The sequence below is a fragment of the Sorex araneus genome, chromosome 3, assembly GCF_027595985.1.
Source record: "Sorex araneus isolate mSorAra2 chromosome 3, mSorAra2.pri, whole genome shotgun sequence".
Taxonomy (NCBI): Eukaryota; Metazoa; Chordata; class Mammalia; order Eulipotyphla; family Soricidae; genus Sorex; species Sorex araneus.
The window spans coordinates 217,056,176-217,075,345 of NC_073304.1; the positions used below are offsets into that span (position 1 = coordinate 217,056,176).

The 19,170-nt window shown below is 59.0% G+C and overlaps 1 protein-coding gene across 1 annotated transcript; it reads right to left on the minus strand.

Annotated features, from left to right (window-relative positions):
* Positions 1–14,256: 14,256 nt before the first annotated feature.
* NEUROD2 (neuronal differentiation 2) lies at positions 14,257–18,434 on the minus strand. Its single transcript, XM_004608730.2, has 2 exons — positions 18,144–18,434; positions 14,257–17,012 (listed from the first exon to the last, which is right to left on the minus strand). The coding sequence occupies exon 2, from the start codon at positions 17,005–17,007 to the stop codon at positions 15,871–15,873; it is 1,137 nt and encodes a 378-aa protein (XP_004608787.1). The 5' UTR covers positions 17,008–17,012; positions 18,144–18,434; the 3' UTR covers positions 14,257–15,870.
* Positions 18,435–19,170: the final 736 nt, after the last annotated feature.

Genomic DNA, 19,170 nt, shown 5'->3' on the forward strand with positions numbered 1-19,170 from the left:
AGGAAGGAAGGAAGGAAGGAAGGAAGGAAGGAAGGAAGGAAGGAAGGAAGGAAGGAAGAAGGAAGGAAGGAAGAAGGAAGGAAGGAAGGAAGCAGAGAAAGAAAGAAAGAAAGAAAGAAAGAAAGAGAGAGAGAGAAAGAAAGAAAGAAAGAAAGAAAGAAAGAAAGAAAGAAAGAAAGAAAGAAAGAAAGAAAGAAAGAAAGAAAGAAAGAAAGAAAGAAAGAAAGAAAGAAAGAGAGAGAAAGAAAGAAAGAGAGAAAGAAAGAAAGAGAGAAAGAGAGAGAGAGAGAGAGAGAGAGAGAGAGAACATTGTCCAGAGAACTCCAAGACTTGAAGCTTCAGAATTTGAGCTAGGAGTCCTGGAGGAGTGAGGGGCAATGGAAGCACAGGGGATAGGGAACAGCAAGCTTGGTTGAGATTTTATTCTGTCATAATAAGAATAATTTTATTCTTTTATATTAATTTCAAAATTAGGCCCACCACTTGGGCCTTATTTGTCCTCAAACTGTGTCTGGGGCTGATTGGCACAGACCCAATTGAGGTCTGAACCTCGGTTCCTCCGGTCCTTCCTGTCCTTCCACTTGGGAGAGCTCAGAGACAGGGGACCCAGGGAGAGTGGGGACAGGGATGAGGAGCTTAGACCCCCCGAGGGAGGCTGGGCGGGGGCCCGGGCTGGCTCTGAGTCCAGCAGTGAGGAGAGGAGAGGGGTAACCCAGTCCCAGGCACCCCACTGTCTCGGGTGCCCCCCTCTTCTGGAGGGGTCTGCACACGTGGGGCTGGCAGAGCCTGATCTCTGAGCCACGTCCCGCCAAGCCAGTGGGAGATCCTCGGAAGCCTTTAATTACTGTCTCAGAGTGGATGCTAGGTTAATGCGATGATTCAAAAGGTGTATTCTTCAATTACATTTAACGAAAAGATTTATAGTCAAGTAAAATATAATTAGGAGGCTGCCAGCGGATAGCCTCCTGAGAGGAAGAAAAGGCGAGACAGACCCCTAATGGGGCAGATTGGAGTCAGGCTTCAGGATCAGTGCCGCCTCCCTGCCCCCTTCCAAAGGGCCGTCAAGGCTTCTGTCAGTCCTGTCATTCAGGGGCTGGAGTGACAGTACAGCGGGCAGGGCGCTTGCCTTGCATGTGGCCGACCAGGGTTCGATCCCTGGCTCCCCTGGGCATCACCAAGAGTGATCCCTGAGCACAGCCAGAGCAGAGCTGGTCCCAAACAGAACAAGACAAATACTCCTGTTATTCAAACACCCTCACGTAGTCCCTCACTTAGTGTGCAGGGCCCAGAGTTCAGCAGGGCCCAGAGTTCACAGGGGAGCCCTATGGACAGTGTGACCCCGTCCTCTGCCTGCTCAGACCCCAGACCCAGCCAACAGCTCTATGCCTCTTCCTGCAGAGGAACGCAAGGGGCCAGGTCAGAGGATAAGCAGAGACTTGCTGTGGGTAAAGGAGTCAGCGGAGGTGTTTCATCACGGCGATGGTGAGGTGGACAAACTGAGATCCAAGGGTCAAAATGTCAGCCGGCAGCGGGCCGGTGAGGAGGCCTGTTGCCCCACCTCAGGAAGCAGCCAGGTCCTGAGGGAGGCACGATGTCATGAGCACTAGCACAGTGGGAGGAAAGGCCAGGGAGGCTGGGGCGAGGCAGGGAGGCAGAGAGAGGAGGACGCTGCAGACAAAGGCGGCCCCACAGCTGGGATGGCCACTGGGGTGTTTGTGCATTAAGCCACTGCAGAGCTGGGAACCGGGAGAGGCCCCGCTGACAGCAAGACAAGCTGCCCCCGTGCTGTGGGAGCAGAGACCCCAGGAAGAGGCCAGTGACCCGCTTAGCAGGCTGAAAGTGCCGAGAGTTGATGTGTGTGTTTCGGATCAGGAACTGGCAATTTTTCGTGAGGCTTCGCGTGGAGGAAGAAGGCGCTGTGCAAGGCTCCGTCCACGGCGGCCAAGGGGCAGCAGCGGCTGTGTCCCCGGGAGGCTCTGTCTTCCTCCTCCTCACCCTGCCATAGTCCGAGTCCCTGACCCGCTACTACTGCCTTCCGAGTGGGCACTGGGAGCAGGGCCCCCGCACTCCACGCCTCGGCCCATTCTTCACCCCGACCTGCCGGCAGTGCCTCCCGCAGCGCTGAGTGACGGCGGCGGCCGCCGCTGCTGCTGCATCTCCCACAAAGGCCTCTCCGTGAACTTCCATCTGACAGCCTGAGAGAGAGTCTGCCAGGGCCCGCAGCCCGCTAGCACAGAGGCAGGAAACTCAGGATGACCTCTAGTCCCCCCCAGATTCTCTGGAAGGGAGCGAAGGAAGGGGTGATGGAAGGGAGGGACCTTTTGGCTACCTGCCTCCTCGCCCCTCTCTCTGTGAGGCATGAGGCAGCATTGCTCTCCCAGATGGCCCTGCGTGCCGTAGGCAGGAGCCCCTGCAGACAGCCCGGGGCTGCACTGCGCTGGAGTGGAGACCATTTGTTGGGGAGGGGAGGCTTGTCCTAGAGTTACGGGACTCTTCGAGGGGCTGCCCGATTCATAGAAGGGGGTGCTCCCAGGGGAAGGAGGGGACTGCATCTCCTGGTCACAGGGAATGACTCTCGCGTTTCTGTGTGTCTGCATGTATGCAGGAGTGGACGAGCAAAAGCTCAGGAGATCTGACACACGTGTGCAAACCAAGGAAGGCCTGCCTCCTGTGTGTTCTCCCAGGAACGTGTATGCACATGTGTAGGTATGTGTGTGTGCATGTGAGCCCAGGCATGTCTTGCACTGCCTGTGTGTACATGTGTTCTATGTACACACATGTACCTGAATGTGTATAAACATGTGTGTGCATGTGTGTGCACATGTGCATTGTGTGCATGCGCGTATGTGTTCAGTGCGTATATGTGTGCTGCGGTGTTCTCTAATGCACGTGTCGGGTCCCCCTCGCCTTGCCCTGGGGTGAGGATCACTCACGGGAAGGCTCTGGCCCTAGAGCTGAGCTCGGAGCTCGCCGCACCTCTTCTCGCTTGTCGCCAGCTCCTTGCCGCCTCCCCACCTCCCCTCAGCCTGTGCCGGCTAGCACACATGCCACATGGTGCCTGGCGCTTGTCTGGGCAAGGATGACGCCCCCAGGCCCGGCTGGGATACGAAGCCACCCGCTGCCTCTCCCACCTCCAGAACGGAGCGTCCCCATCCCATCCCCTTTCTCAGCCAGGGACATGGGGAGCAGGCGGGGACACGGCACAGACAAACACACAGATGCACCGGGAGCCGCCCACAGGCGTGTGCCCCAGAGAGACACAGACAGAGGCGTTATCAAGGCTCCACTCACAAGCACGCACACATGCACACATGCACACACACGCTCCGGAGACCCACCCAGCCACGGAGCCCAGAAGTGGCCCGGCCAGGGAAAGCCCCCACGCCTGGTCTCTGTCCGTGGTGCTGAAGGCAGTGCTCTTCTCCTTACAGGGTGGAAAGGGAGGAGTGCAAGGAGGCGGTGGGCGGTGCAAGGGAAAGAAGGAATGGAAGAGAGAGGAGAAGGGAGGGGGGAGCCCACAGATAAAGGGGGAAATGAGACAGAGACGAGTGGGTGTACCCTTAAACTGGAAGAGGAAAGGGAAGGTGGAAGGGGAGGGAGCAGCTCTCGCCCTGCAGCCTCACACAGAGGTTCCACCTCTCACTGACCTTTGCATCCAAGAGTGAAACGAATTGGATGAAGGTGCGAGGATAGGCCCTGAGTCTGTGGGTGTGTGGCTTCTTCCATTTTGGGGGGCACTCCTGGTGATGCTTAGGATTTTTTTTATCCCTCCCCCTTGATGCTTAGGATTTTTACTCTTGGCTCTGTGCTCAGGGGTCACTGCTGGTGGTGCCGGGGGAGTAAATGCAGTGCAGAGGATCAAAGCAGGGTCAGCAGCATGCTAGGCAAGTGCCTTAGCCCCGGTACTATTTATCTAGCCACCAGTGTGTGGTTGCGGATGTCCCAGCCATCCCCTTTCAGCTGCCTCCTGGCCCTGGAGGACCTTAAATAATATGGGGGAAAGACAGGTACTGAGAAAGCCCTATAATGACCCTGCAGACAGCTCCCCACCAGATTTCTTTGCTTGTTTTTGTTTGCTTTTTAGGGGGTCATACCATGCTCAGTGGTTATCCCTAGCTCTGCACTCAGGAGTCACTCCTGGTAGTGCTCAGGGGACCATAGGTGATGCCTGGGAGTGAACCTGGGTTGGCTGCATGCAGGGAAAGTGCCCTCCATGCTGTACTGTCACTCCAGGCAGCCTCCTCCCCCACACCTGATTTCTTATCCATTTGTATTGGGCAAGTGGACAGCAATGTTGATCTGGATTTGTTCTGGGGATTGCAGGGATTTAGTGACTGCTTAATGCTTATCCGCAAGATTGGATTATGGGTTCCTTTCTCTCTTCCTCTTGAGATAAAAACTTTCCTCCAGTAGAATGGTCTAGAAGGAAATGTTTCCCAGAAATAGCCTCTCATTTGTGAAATACCACTCTTTCTGGCTAATGTGTGTGTATGATTTTCAAGTGAATGTTTATCCTATAGTGAGGCAAGAAGAATTAAAGGAGGGGGGTTTCTGGACAGCGGGTAGGGCATTTGCCTTGCACACAGCCGACCCAGGTTCAATTATCAGCATCCCATATGGTTCCCCAAGAACCGCCAGGAGTAACTCCTGAGTTCAGTGCCAGGAGTAACCCCTGAGCATCACCAGATGTGACCCAAAAAAGCAAAAAAAGGGGGGGTATTGGAAAGAGAGATTTCAGGGGTCTAGGCATTTGTTCAGGTCCAGCTGACCCCAGTTCTATCTCCATTATCACCTACAGTCCCAGAAGGACCACCAGGAGTGATCCATGAGCACAGAGTCAGGTGTAAGACCTGAGCACCATCAGGTGTGACCCCTAAACAAAGAAAAGAAGAGGGGGACATAAAGGGAAAATTGCTAAGAAAAAAAGATGAAAGGGGAAGAGAAAGAATGTGTGAAATGGATAAAATAATGGAAGAGAGGAGGAAAGATTGGAGGAAGAAGAAGGAGGAGAGTAAGAGATGCAGAAGGCAGGAGGTGAGAGAGTACACGAGTAAGCCAAGAGGCTCCATGTCAGGGAAAGCACTGGACGAGGCATGAGGTACAAATCTCTTCCCTAGACCTTCGCAGGGTCTGAACTCTGGTCTGGTCCTGCAGCTGTTCACAATGACATCCTCTAGCTGAGGCTCCTAGCAGAGAGACCGAGTGGGCCAGGACTGCAGATGTGAGAAGAGCTGCTGTCCCATCCAAGGAAGGGGGTGCGGAGATATTCAAGTCTGGGTGTGGGATCTCCTCAAGTGGGTGAGAAAGGATCAGTGCCATCTAGGGAATGTCTCCACCCACTTGCAGGGACAGGAGAGAGAACCATAGGAGTGGGCATTCGGGGAGAGGGGGGATTGGGTTGACCGAGGAGCAGGCAGAAGAAAGGCAGACAAGAGGAGTAAGTATAAAGAGATTGTACAGGCTCTCCTAAAAAAAGTTAGACCCTCTGGGCTGGGTAGATAGTTCAGCATGTACAGCTCTTATCTTGCATGCGGCCAACCAGGTTCAACCCCTGGTATCTCATGTGGTTCCCTGAGTACACCAGGAGGGATCCCTGGGGACAGAGCCAGGAGAATGCCCTGAGAATCACTGGGTGGGGCCCCAAGACAAAATGTTCCACCTCCTACTTATTGCTCCTTTTTTTCCAAACAGGAGAGAAGCTGGGCCTAGGACAGGTGTTTACATATGCTGGGTATCTGCTCAGTATCCCGTGTACAGTAACGATTTTATCAAAGGGAGGTTGAGAAGATTGTCAGCCCTGTGCTTAAGCCAGGTGCCCGTGTCAATGCTGGCCCCACACACAGCATGCTGGTGTTTCAGTGTTTTATTTTGTTCTTGCGCTGGAATCCATTGTGGCATCTTCCTTTATGATTTTTGTTTATTTGTTTAGGGGTCACACCTGATCAAACTCAGGGCATGCTCCTGGCTTTGCACTCAGGGATCACTCCTGGTGGAGTTCAAAGGACAGGACCATACGGGGGATCAAACCCAAGTCAAACTGCGTGCAAGCAAGTGGCTTACCTGCTGTAGGATTGCTCCAGCCCTTCCTTCATGTTTAACTAGACCTTCTTGCTATCATCTCAGCTCCACCTTTTGAGTTCCTCTCAGGGCACCATGGAAGCCTGTTATCTCTCAGCTCTTCAAATGTGCTCCTGAAAGCAGGAATCTGGAGACTTCCTCAGGAGCAGGGGAAGCCCTGAGGGAAGGAGAGTAACAGAGTCTGGGGTGAAAGTTCTCAGTAGAGCCACCAAGGGTGTGTTTCTGGGTTCCCAGGACTAAACTGGGTCCTGGATATCCCCATTATCTGCCTGTGCCCAAGACTGTCTGGGTGTGGGCATGTGGGTTAAGGTGCTCCTTCCCGACTACTCTTCCAACCCTAGGCCCTGCCCTCCCTCTCTCCTTGCTCACCCTCTTCTTTCTTCTCAATCTAGTTGGGAGGAAAGAGACTCACTATTTAGATCGAGGGTGACCCTCATCCTGCACAGGCAAACTGGACATTCTCATTCTGCAGGTCAGGAAGCCTGTGGGGGCTGGCACAGGAGGGGAGAGGGGTGGCAGGGCAGCCCCCTTGTCCTCCTGTCCCCCCAGCTCCTGTCTCATCACTGTCACCATTCAATCATAGCAGATGGGCTGCAGCTGTGAGCGCCAGCCCGGCACACAGGCTGGTCCATGCCACTTGGGAGAGAAGGAAGAGGAGGGGAGGGAGGGAAGGAGGAGGGATGAAGGGAGGAGGGAGAGAGCAAAGGAAGGAAGAGGAGGAGGAAAAGGAAGAGAGTGGAGGAGAGAGCTGGTTGGAAAAGAGTGAGACTTGCTACCTTTCAGGCCTCCCTCTTCCCAGCAGGAGAGCAGAGGCCAGGGCCGGGCTCACAAGCTGGGCAGTGCCAGGCGAGATGGGCATATGCCCTTGATTACTACCAGGACCGCAGGCCAAGCCTCCGCAGCCGCCACGGCCTCATAAATCAGTTTTTAAGTAGCAACCACATGGACATTTCCCAGCTGAGAGGCCTGGCCTCCGTCGGCCCAACAGGGCAGCCGGGGCAGAGGGGCAGGTGCCAGGCTAGAGCACGGGAAAGAGTCAGAGCGTTTGGTCAGTCAGTCTGGGGACGTGGACTGGAGCTCACTCAGGCAACGGCCCCCCAGCTCTGGCCAATGGGGACCAGATGAGATGAGACATGGTTGGCAGTGGGGCCCAGGAGACCTGTTGGGGTGTGAGGATCCCCCACACCAGGCTCTCTCAGTCATACCAGAGCCCCCCACTGAGACAGGCTGCTGCCAGGGAGGAGAGTGTCCCCGGTATCCAGCCCATTCACACAGATGACCCATCCAGTAACATCACTTGCATTACCAAAGGGGCTAAAGGGGTAAGGGCCAGAGTTTACACAGCAGGGACTCCCCCCACAGCCAGGTGGTGCTAATACTTGAGGGGGTGGAGTGGGGGCCTGGGAGATGGGTCCTGACAAGGCCCCTCCAAGTCCCCTCCCTTCCAGAACCTCGACACTTCCGAGTCTGGATTCTTTCCCCGTCTGAGGACCCACCCAGAGGACAGGGGTCCTGGCGTTCCAACGCGCTCCACCTTAGTGCCCCTTCTGCCCCCGTGCTGGTGGCAGGGAGTCCCGCCCTGGACGCGGGCAGCACGCGGCGGGGGCGCCCAGCCTCCAGCGCCCCGTGTCTCGTCCCCGGGTGAACAGATGTCTCGGAATTTTAGATGCGTCTCCGCCCTCCTCGCGAGGCCTCTCCCCCCCCCCCCGCCCCCAGCTGGCACCGGCTGTGCCCAGAGCCCTCCCCCACCGCAACGCAGACCCGCGGCGGGAGCGGCGGGCGGCGCAGGCCGGGCTGGGGCGCGGGCGGCAGGCTGGGGGCTAGGGGTGCGCGCAGGAGGCACGGTCGCTCTGGCCTCCACCCGGGGCTCCCCCCGCCCCCCGCCGCCGCCGCTGCCCGCCGCAGCCCAGCCCCAGCCCCAGCCCCAGCCTGGGCCCGAGATCCACTCAGCCCCAACCCACACCCCGGCCCTGCAGCCCGCGTCTACGCAAACCATTTCCACAAACCCGCACACTCGGCCGCAGAAACTCCTCCTGGCAACTTCAGCGGAATTCTTCCCTCCGGGGACCCCTTTCCCTGCATTCCGTGAGCCACCCCACCCCCTCAACTGGCCGACTGCCCGCCCTCCGTAGAAAGCGGAGTTCATCTGGAAAACGGGGCGGGCTGCCGGCCGGAGGGGCGCAGGGACGCGGGGCGGCGGGAGGGGTGGGGGCCCGGACTCGAGGTCGACCCGGGCTCAACCGCACCCAAATTTTCTAATCACTGCTAATTAATGGATAATCCAATTGGTGGCCCCCCAGCTCCGGGAAAGGGGGCGGGACCCGCGGAGGGCTGAAGGGGGCTTGGCAAGGCTTGGCAGCCCGGCGGTGCCAGGCGCCCTCCCCCAACCCACCCCCACCCGCCAGCATTCCGAGGTAACAGGCATTTGTTACCCAGCTCGTGCCAGGAGCGATTGGCAGGTTCGAGTCGGCACAGTCATTCCGCACACAGATGTCCCTGCGTTCCCCTCCTGATAGGAACGCAGTCAGCTCCGACCCAGCGCCGAGCCGACAGCGCGCACAGACAGACGCGCAGACAGGCAGACAGACGTGGGCCAAGGCACGCTGCAGGACCACAGACATCCACGCACATTTCTTTGGCTTCCCTAAAAAAAAAAATTTTTTTTTATTGTAAAGCGAAAAAAATTCAGGAAGATTCCGAATAAACTAGGGGGACACTTCTGAACCCTGGAGAGTGGCCCTCTCTCCTGCCATCCTCCCCTCCTGGCCCGCCCAGACTTTTCCAGAATCTGGAAGGTGCAGCAGCTGATGGTTCCTGAAGTCTGGGCGCTTGGCTGCCTCCCTCACTCAGGACCCAGCATCCCTGAGAGGTCTAGAATTCCTGCCAAAGTGTGGAGCCAGTGCTTTACGATACCCAGCCGGGACACGGGGAACCCTGGGACCCCAGTTCCAGGACTAACGGTGCCCTGTAACCCTCTCCTTTGGAAAGGGGGCCTTTGGTGCCAAGCTCCAAGCATGGCACACCCCACACACCGGGTGTTCAGAGGTTGCCCTGCTCTGTGACCACCAGCCTGGATTGCCACTGCCCCGTGGCTTAGGAAAGCAGAAAGGTGAACCCCGACTCCTTCACATCAAGGCTGCCTCAGCTCTGCAGCCCTGCAGCCCTGCCACTCCTGGCCTGGCCAGCCCACCCCGCTGCCACTGGGCACCCGGCATCTGCAAAAGACACAGAAGCCGCTGGGATCTAAGTGACCCTGGACAGTCCATCCTGTGGCAGGAAAGGAGGGCACAAGGGGGCCCAGGAACTCCCGGTCATGGGAGGAGAGGGGCACGGAGGGGTCTGGGTTGTGGTTTGTGGGCTTATGTTTTTTCATCTTTCTTTTTTTAAAAAAAAAGAAAAAAGAAAAAGCCCCCATCCTGTGTCATCATTTTTATGGGATCTGCAATTCTGGCAAAAATCTGTCTTTAATTTAGCTGTCCATATAAAAATCCTCACTGTATAATAATGAACAGATGCCATGGAATTTAAGCTGGAGCCTCCGCTCCTCCCCGCCTTCCCCCCGCGCCTGGCAGCGGGCACCGGGCACCGGCTGAGTGGCACAGACTGGCACCACCGCGCCAGCGAAGGGTGGGCAAGGGGCGACCTGGGCTTGGCGCCAGGGCCCTGGGGTGGTGAAGGGTGGCAGGCGGGAGCTATTTCTGGGGAGGCACTGAGAAGTCCGAGGAGGCTGTTAGCTTTCCTACAAAAAACGATCGATCGGTTAGTTGAGGATTTGGGTTTGGTTTTGCTAAGAGTTTGGTGGTGTTCAGATTGGAAGGAGAAAAGAAAAAAAAAAAAGAAAGAAAAACTGCCCCCAACCCAAATGTTTTTGACATTTTAATTGAGTTGCTTTTCACCCTCGCTGCCGCTGCCGAGGCACCCTGGCCTCAGTCTCACAGCCCGGCGGAGCTCAGGTTCGCTGCAAGCGGGATCCTCTCCGCACCCGCCCGCCCGCCCGCCGCCTCGGAGGCGGTGCGCGCCCAGCGCCTGCGGGAGGTTCCCAGGCAGCTCCCGCGGGGCAGAACCACCCGTGGACCTCCAGGAGAGCGGCCCTGGAGTGTAGCATCGGGTTGGGGAGGAAGGGGACGAAGGCAAGAGACAAAGTCCCACTTGTCCTGCAGGTTCACTCGCTTTTCCCAAGGGGAAAGGGGGAAAGAGGAAAAGCACCCGCGCAGCCGACTGGGGCTGCCTGCGCCCGTGGTCGAGAAAGCAGGCAGCGGCTCAGAAGGAGGGGCTGGTTCTGAGCCCCCACCCCCACCTCGCCTTTAATGCGACTCTGGCAAGAACAGATGTCCTGAGCCGGGCGGACTGCCCAGACCCCGCCCAGCTGTGCCCTTGGCGAAGATTCGACTGAGGGTAGGAACTGGCATGCAGGTCCCCAAGGGGGCTTGGGGGCTCCTGCGTCCATTGGGACCTGCCCTTGAAGCCTTGGCCTCCTGACTAGCGCAGCAAAAGATCTGTGCCTAATTCAATTAATACTAAAAAGAGGGATGAGACTGAGGCAGGGAGTTGCTTGGATGGTCTGGATACCCCAGACCAGGCGCTCACTCAGGTGTGGGGGTCCTGGGATGGGGATGCCTGGAATCACCAGCCCCTGCTTCCTGCCATGCTGTGTTCAGGCCACTGGGAGCACTGGGGGACACAGCTGGGCAGGGCTTCCACCCACTGCGTGCCCTCTGCCTTGGCATGGCTAACATCTGGGGGTTTCCTTCTGTTCTCCCTTTTATTCCCCAGCCTCCCTTCCCCATCCTAGGGGGTCTCTGACATCTTGCCCACCCTAGAAACCCACTACCCTTCCACCCCAGAGACCGGCCTTGGATTTCCGTTTTCTCCTGACTATTCCGGTGAAGAGTGAGGCGGGAAACAGTCTGGAGAACACTTCGGAGTATTGTCCAGCTCTCCCGAGATGGTTGTGCCCTTTCTCACCCAGGAAACTTCATCCAGAAATTGGGAAGGAGGGTCAGAAACCTCATCAAGTGTGCTGGGGCCCCCCAGGGCCCCCCAGCAGTGTCCAGGAGGGCTTGTGGTGCTCTGCACAGTCCTTTGGGCCATCCCCCTCGCCCCCCCCCCTTGTCGCCCAGATTTTGTAACTGAAGGACAGAGGCTGGTGCTGAAACGGAAGAGCTTTCTCGGGGCCATTTCCCATCTGGGCCTGTGGTCTGTGTCGGTACCAGGTGCCAGGGTGGGAGCTGTCATCCCTCCCGTATCCCGGCTAGGAGTCCGTTTGCTGTGAGCACACAGGACCCGCCAGGCGTGAGGAGTGAGGTTGACCCCTGGGAGCAGGATAGAAAATCACAGTCGGGCACCGGCATAGCTGCCCTGCTAGCTCCTTCTTTCCATTTTCCCGGACTGCTAAACTCCAGACCTCTCATGGATGCGAGCTAATCCCTCTACAGCCCCGTCCCTCAAATCAACAGATTCCTGGAGGAGCGGCCACTAAAGATGTGAGGGAGAGGAGGAAGTGAAGGTTGCCTAAGTGGGCGGGACCCTCTGCCAACTATGGGGGATCCTGGCACCCACAGGCTTGTGGGTTTTCCCCTAACTGGGAAGAAAGGGAAGCGATTTATGCCCGCGGAGTCCTCGGCTGATGGCTCCGGGGTCCTGGCACTACTCTGGCTTATTGGACTGTCTCTCTGGGTGATGCAACGAAAGCTGGGGGTTTACTCACTGTTGAGGTTGGTTGAGGGTCACAGACTGGCTATCCAGGATCTAGCAGGGTTAAACAGGGGAAAAGCAGCAAGTATTTCTTTGCTTTTTCCCCCTCCCCCAATGGGCAAATGGTCAGTCCCCAGAGACCTCAGTCTCTGGCATTTTTAAGCCCAGGGCTGCCAGTGGGGCTGGGAGATGACCGGCAACACCCTCCAGATGGATTGGACTCCAGCCCTTGGCATTGGCAGCCAGGGAGGCAGCCGAGCTGACCGGGCAGGCTAGGGCAGGAAGGTGCCCTGTGCTACTTTCCTAACCACCCCCCTCCAGTTCTGGCGCCATTTTATTCCTCTACTACCCCCTGCCCTGCCCCCATCATACATCTCCTTCTGTTCCCTGCGCTTCTCTGCATGAGTGCAGGGAGTGGGAGCAGAGTGAGAGGGGAAGAGCTGCTAGCAGGAATCTGGGGCCATGTGTCCCCTCACATCCTCTTCTGCTCATCTGTCCATCTTGCTGGGAAAGTTGAGTGTTGGGGAGAAGTGTTAGTACCCCTGGAGTGTGGGGGCATGCAGGAAGGGTCAGGGAATGGGCAAGGGGTGAGTCCTGTGGATGTCCGGAATCCCAAGAGGCAGAAGCATTGGCAATGCCCCCCTTCCAAAAGGTCTGGGCACCTTTGTCTTCCCAAGGGTCTTTTGAAATGAGCTGAAATCTGACTTCTGAAACAGAAGCCACACTGTCAAGTGCCAGAAAAGCTAAGCTTGGGTGTCAGGGGGGCCGGGAAGGAGGGACTGCCAGCTTTGAGATGCCTCTCACAGGGGGACTACTGAGAGGGGTGTTGGAAACCTGGTGGCATGAGAGAAAATCCCAGTGACCCTTGTGCCCACCCACCCATGGCCAGCAAAGATGTGGCCGCGGGATGGGTCGATTCCTTTGCTCTGTAGCCAGTCAGCCCCAGCCTGGCTCTGAGCAATGGGTCTGGGGTGCTCCCTGTGTATGAAGTGGGGAAGGAGAAAGTTGTTCAAGTTCTTTCTCCCAAGAGTAGGGGTGACTCAGATCTAGAAATTCCCTCTCAGACCACCCACAGGGGCGAATCCTGGGGCTGAATGGCCTGGTTAATCGCACCCTGGGGAGGCAAGCCTATGAGAATTCTGCAATTTGGAAAGGATTCCAGTGGAATTCTCAGAAAACTACAGGGGGACTGCCCAGAATTCCGATGGGGCATTGGGTAGGGCCTCAGACTATGCAGGACCTCCCTCTCCCCCATGTACTGTGGTGAGGCTCAGTTCCCGAGAGTCAGCAGTCAGCACCCGAAGTGGAGAGCTCCAGGGGTGCTGTGGGACTAGAAGGTCTCCCCGCTGCAGGAAGGAAAGGGTTTGGGGGTGGTCGCCTTAGGGGAGCCACTGGAGGTGCCAGTCGGACTGACACCAACCTTCCTCTGGTGGGGCTTCTTCCCCTCAGTCCCTTACTGCTGCCTTCATCAGGGTCTCGGGTTTTACATTGAAAAGTCTTTGCATACCGCCCTCACACCCCCAAACCAGCATTACAAGCCCTGTTTCGTCTCTGAAAAGCGACATGTTCCCTGGAAAAAATAATTTCAGTAAGTAGCATCGGAAACCGCTCAGGCTTGGCATTCCCAAACATGCTCAGGCTTTCTGGGTTCGGTTTTGTATGGGGTGGGGGAAGTTTTTGGCACTTAGACCCCTTTCCAAACATGCCAGGGGTCCAGGGCTCCACTGGGCACAAGAATCTCAGGGAAGAGGACCCCCTTTCAGGAAAGTTGCTGCAGAGCTTCTTTGTCCCCATCCTGGAGACAGAATTGTCTGAGACGCAGGAGCGACTTCCGCAGAAGTTGAGGCTTCTGCCAGGTACCTTCTTTCTTTGCCTTCCTAGCCTGTTGGGGTTCCTCTTCCCAAGCTGTCCCAGACAGAAAAAAGTATTGGGTGTGATGGTCTCTACCCCACCAAGCACCACACTCACCCCTTCATAGAGCCCTGGGCATCTCCTCCAACCTCATTAACACCCCTACAAATGTCTCTGTTCCGCAGGTAAAACGGGGCTGATTTTCCCAAGTCCACAGAAATGCTTCCTCCATCAGTATTTCATCTTCAAGTTCCTTTACTTTGTTTCATATATTTAAAAAAATTCCCAGCAGGCTCCCACGGGCACACACTGATCTGGCAGCAGAGGGCAGAGGGTTGTACCTGCTGTTCCCAGCTGATGGAAAGAGACTTTGTTTTCCCAGAGGTGAGTTGGTGTTGGGAACCGAAGGAGTGTAAGGAGGGGAGTGTGTGCATGGGGCAGGGGTGTGAGTGTGCAGAGCTGCCTCGGGGTGTGGTGAGTATGAGGGGACGTGCAGGCTGGGAATCCCCCTTGGGAATGTTGGGGTAGGGGGGCGTTCTTCCTCCTGGTCTGCTCATAGTCTCTGGACCGTGTCCTCCTCACCCCCAGCCCGGCTCCATCCCGGAATGAAATGAGGCCACCGTGAGAAAGCGGTCCAGCTTTGCATCTCATTTACATAAATATTTATTAATCGTCATTAAACTGAACAGAAACACGCAATGCACTTCGGGTGTCCGACAGGAGTTTCGTCTTCGTTACAAGAGGAAGGTACAATTGCGGTGCGTGTGTGTGGCGTGTGGGTTTGCATCTGTGCGTGGTGTGTGTGGCGGTGTGGTCCCTGCCTCTGGTGGGGAGAGGTCTCCTTTGCCCTTTATTGAGGTGGGGGGAGTCCGGAAGCAGCCCTCAACCCTCTCCTTGACCACTTGCCACCCAAGAGGCGGCTGGGACAATTCCCCCCTCCAACACCAAAAATAACAGGGGTCCGGCGCCCATGGAGGCACAGTGGGGGGGACTGCCCCCAGGTCTCCACCCTCACCCCTCCGGGATGGAAGTGCCTCCCAGGAGGGACGAGAAGGGTGGCCGGGAGCTGGCCTCCTTCTGTCCCGGACCATGCGCCGGGCCTGCGTGTGTGTGCGTTGTGGTGTGCGTGTCTCTCATGCAAACCCTCCCTCCCCAAACCGACCCCCCCCCAACAGTTTGCCATTCCATACAAATTTGGAAACTTTTTTTTTCTTTTAAAAAAAACAGCATGACGCACAACGGGGACGGGGCGAGGGGAGGGCAGTGGCACTGGGGCCCCAAATCTCCGAGTCACTGATTGTAAGAACCTGGGGAGGGGGAGGGGCGGCGCGGCCCCTCGCTTCACCAAAGTGCACAGATCGGCGCTGGGCGGCGCGGCCCGCGGCCGGGAGGCGCCTCCCGGGACCGGGCCGGGCCGCTCGGCTCAGTCAGAACCTCCTTGCATAGATATTTGTGTCTTTTTATTATTATTGGTAGTAGTATTTTTTTGCCTTTTATTGCTTCTAAAAGTTCTTACTGCGTTTTCTCTCCAATCCGGACTCTGCGTTCGGCCTCCGTCGCCTCTTAGCTTGCTTTTTTTTTTTTAAGTTTGTTTGTTTTTAGAAAAAGGAAAAGGGGGGAAAAACGGATTCTAGTTACAAATTTTCATGGCCTCTCTCTTTCCTCTCGAGCCACATTCCCTCCCGCCAAAATTGAAATCACAAAACGCAGAGACTAGGGATTGGGGCTAAGGACCTCCCAGGTCCGGGCTTGGGCTCCCCAACTTCGGCCCTCTTCCACAAAGAGGGGGCGCCCGGCTTCTTTACCGCCCGGGGCAGCTCGGTGTCTGCCTCAGAATTAATACTAAAGGGAGGGAAACAACCCCCACCGCTCAGCTGCCCTCGGTAGGTCGCTGCCTTTGGGCCTGCAAGGGTGGGTGGGGGAGGAGGAAATCTAAGTGGGATGGGAAGAGAAGGGTCTCCAAGGGAGGACCCAAAGAGTGGTCCCTGGAGAAGTACTCCCCTTAAAGAGGCGGAAACCCCTTGGGGAGAGAGAAGGCGAGTCCCCTGGGGGAGGAAACGAGGCCCCTGGGATGGGCCACCCACCGAGAATAGGACCCCCACTGCCCCGGATCAGAGGACCGGCGGTCCGTGCCCGCGCCCGGCGCCTGGCGGAGGTGGGGGTGCCCCTGCGCCCAGGAGCGGGGACGCCGGGGCCAGGGGGTGCGGGCAAAGGCCAAAGAAAAAGGAAAGGGGCGGGTACGAGGTCTCAGTTATGGAAAAACGCGTTGAGCTCCTCGTACATGGGGCCCCGGTCGTGGTGAAGGTGCATATCGTAAGACAAGAGATTCTCCGAGTGCACGCCCCCGCGCACCGCCGACGAGCCGAACACCAGCCCGTGGCCGGTGGGCCGCGAGCCGGGTAGCGCCGAGTAGTGCATAGAGTAGTGGTAGCTCTTCTCGTGGTCGGGCGACGAGTCCTGCTTGAGCGAGAAGTTGCCGTTGAGGCAGAGCGGGGGGCTGAGCGGGCCCTCGTACTCCGAGCTGTTGTAGTCTGGGCTCGCGCCGCCGCCGCCCGCCGCGGCATACAGCGTCTCGTAGGCGGCGCAGTAGCCGTGGGTCCGCAGGGCGTGCGCCGCGCCGCCGCCCAGGCCGCCAGCCGCCTGGCACTGCGCGCCCGCCAGGCGCGAGCACGGGTAGGGGTAGGGGTGCATGGCGAACGGGCCGCCCGAGCCGTGGAAGCGGCCCGTGCCGTCGGCGCCCTGCTCCGTGAGGAAGTTGCGCGAGTTGAGCTGCAGGCAGCCGGCCACCAGGTTGGTGGTGGGCTGCGACAGGCCCTTGCACAGCGTCTGCACGTAGGACACCAGGTCGGGCCGCTTGCCCGAGCGCAGGATCTCCGAGAGCGCCCAGATGTAGTTCTTGGCCAGGCGCAGCGTCTCGATCTTGGACAGCTTCTGCGTCTTGGAATAGCAGGGCACCACCTTGCGCAGGTTGTCCAGCGCGGCGTTCAGGTCGTGCATGCGGTTACGCTCCCGCGCGTTCGCCTTCTGCCGCCGCAGCTTGGAGCGCTCCAGGCGCGCCTTGGTCATCTTGCGCTTCTTGGGCCCGCGCTTCTTGGGCCGCTCGCCCTCGGCCTCGTCCAGCCCTTCCTCCTCCTCCTCCTCCTCCTCCTCCTCGCCGCCCAGCTCGCTTTCCTCCTTGACCTCGGCCAGCGCGCTCTCCGACACCTCGTCCGCGCGGAGAGGGACCGGCTTGGCGGCGCGCGCGGGCCCCGGAGCCCCCGGCGGCGGCGGCGGTGGCGCGTCGCCCTTGTCGCTCCTCGGCTCGTCGTCGTCGCCGTCGCCCCAGCTGGCGAACTTGGGCACGTCCGAGAGGAGACCGGGCTCGCTGAACAGGCGGGTCAGCATGGTGCCTGCGGGCGCCCCGCGGGCGGGAAGGGGAGACAGAGAGCACCGAGTGAGGGGCGCGCTGGGGTCACGCCGTCGCCCCCCTCCCGCGTCCGCCCTCCAGTTGGGGGAGCGATCCTGCCCAGGGGAAGGGGGGGCTGGGGGCTGGATCCCCACCTCCTGCGCCCGCCCCGCCCAGAGCCGGCCCAGCCCTACTCCGCTGCCCGCCCGCGGTGTCGGCCCAGGCCCTTGGGCGAGCGCCGGGCCGGCTCCGCCCCTCGCCGGAACCGGGGGGCGCTCCCCTCGCCCGGGTCTTCTCAGGGCCAAGGCCGGGGCCGCGCCGGGGCTTCGGGAAGGAAACGCGCCTCCGCGCCCGGCCGGGAGCCGCTCCGCCCGCCGTGCGGCGGGGCCCGGCGACCGCGGTGGGCACCGCCGCCAGCTCCGGCCGCGGGGACCCCCGGGCCCGCTCCCCACCCCTCCCGCGGCGCTCACCCCCACGCGCCCTAATCCAATTTGCAACTTGGCCGCGCGCCGCCCGAGCCTGGGCCCCCACCCCCGCAGCCCCAGTTCCCGGAGCCCGAGGATCTGTCCTCCAACCGCCGCGGCTCCGGCTCCCGAGCCGGCTCGGGGCCGCCCGGACCGGGGAGCCGGGGCGTGGGGAGCAGGCGGGGGCGGGGGCAGCGATCCCCGAGCGTGTCCCCCGCGGTCAGGGACCCCCTTCCCCTCAGCAAACTGCCTCCCTCCCACGCGGCTCTTTAGATCTCGTTGTATTTCGGTTTCGGGATGCATGGGGGGGAAAATCCCAATTTATTGATTTGCTCCTCTCTGTTCTGGTGGCTGGGAAAGGTCGCCGGTTCCTCTGGGACAACTATAGGGGGGTTCCCCGTCTCCGTCTCAACACGTCGTCCTCCCCCCCATGATCCTGCCGGAGCCCCCCAAAGCCATGGCACTCCGAGACACCACCCTTTGCAGCCCCCTGAGCTGAGCTACAGCCCTTAGGGAAAGGGAAGCCGGGGCGTCTCCGGTGGCCACCCCACGAGGGGGCATCGTCCCAGGAAGGGGGCAGTTCGGGACCCTCCCGTCGACCGAAGCCGCCGCCTCCCCCCTCCCCCCCCAACACCAGCGGGTCAGATCTCGCTGCCTTTCGGACAACTTACCTCGGAGAGGAGTCGAGGGGAGAGGGGAGGGGAGGGGGGAGGGGGCAAGAGAGAGAGGGGGGAGAAGAGAAATCTTCTCGCTTATTTCATTGTTCCCCCATCTTCAGGGAGCGGGGGCAGCGGCTCCTCAAGGCGGCGGGCGCCCGCGTCTTCAGAGCGCCATGCGAACCGCGGAGCGAGTGTGGCATCTCTACCAGGCGGGGTACCAGCCTCTATGCCAGGCCATATGGGCTTGGCACGTCACGGGCAGCAGCTATCACATGAGAGACGGTGATTGGCATGCGTCTGCATTGGGGGAGAGCCGGCTCCCCCGGGACCCGCCGCCATCTGTCACTCTCTACTCCAAAAAAAAAAAAAATTAAATAAATAAAGGAAATAAATAAATATTTCTGTCGCCCTCCCCGCCCCGCCCTATACCGGGAAAGCAGGGATAGAGAGCGAGGTGGAAGGAGGTGCCCCCCTTGGATATAGAGGCCCCCCCACCTGGGAACAATAGGGGCTGGGGCTGGAAATTGGGGGGTTTGCGATGGCTCCCCATTCTGCGCTCTCTCCAGGGTCCTGCTCTGTCCATTTCCTCCCTGGCAGGCCCCCAAAGGTGGGTCGGGGACCAGCCCCTGAGGGCTGAGGAAGGGACCTCAGCGCTTGCCCCACGGCTGGGGAAGACCCTCTTGGCCACAAAGGGCCAGCTGAGGCCCCCTCCTAGTCTGGGCAAGGCGGCCCTGGCCCAAGCCCCATAGGTAGAAGTTGGCATCGTGCCATCCCTCATCCCAGCTGCCCTTCCCCCACCCCCTCACGCACACACAACATATGCGGCTGAACGAAATTCAAACCAGGGAAAGACAGAGAAAAGGGAAGGTTTGCAGAGTCTGGGCCTCCGCATGGGCGTGCGTGTCTGTGGAGTCAGCCGAGGGGAGAGATTTCCTGGGGTGTCTGGAGGCATGTACATGTTGGGGTGGGAGCAGAGAAAGCCCCCTGGGGTGGGCCTCTTCACCCACCATCTGGGTGTGTGTGTGGGGGGGAAGGGTCA

What these genes read in the sequence shown, in the direction of transcription:
- NEUROD2 (XM_004608730.2), bottom strand. Translation starts at nt 17,007, where the DNA reads ATGCTGACCCGCCTGTTCAGCGAGCCCGGTCTCCTCTCGGACGTGCCC.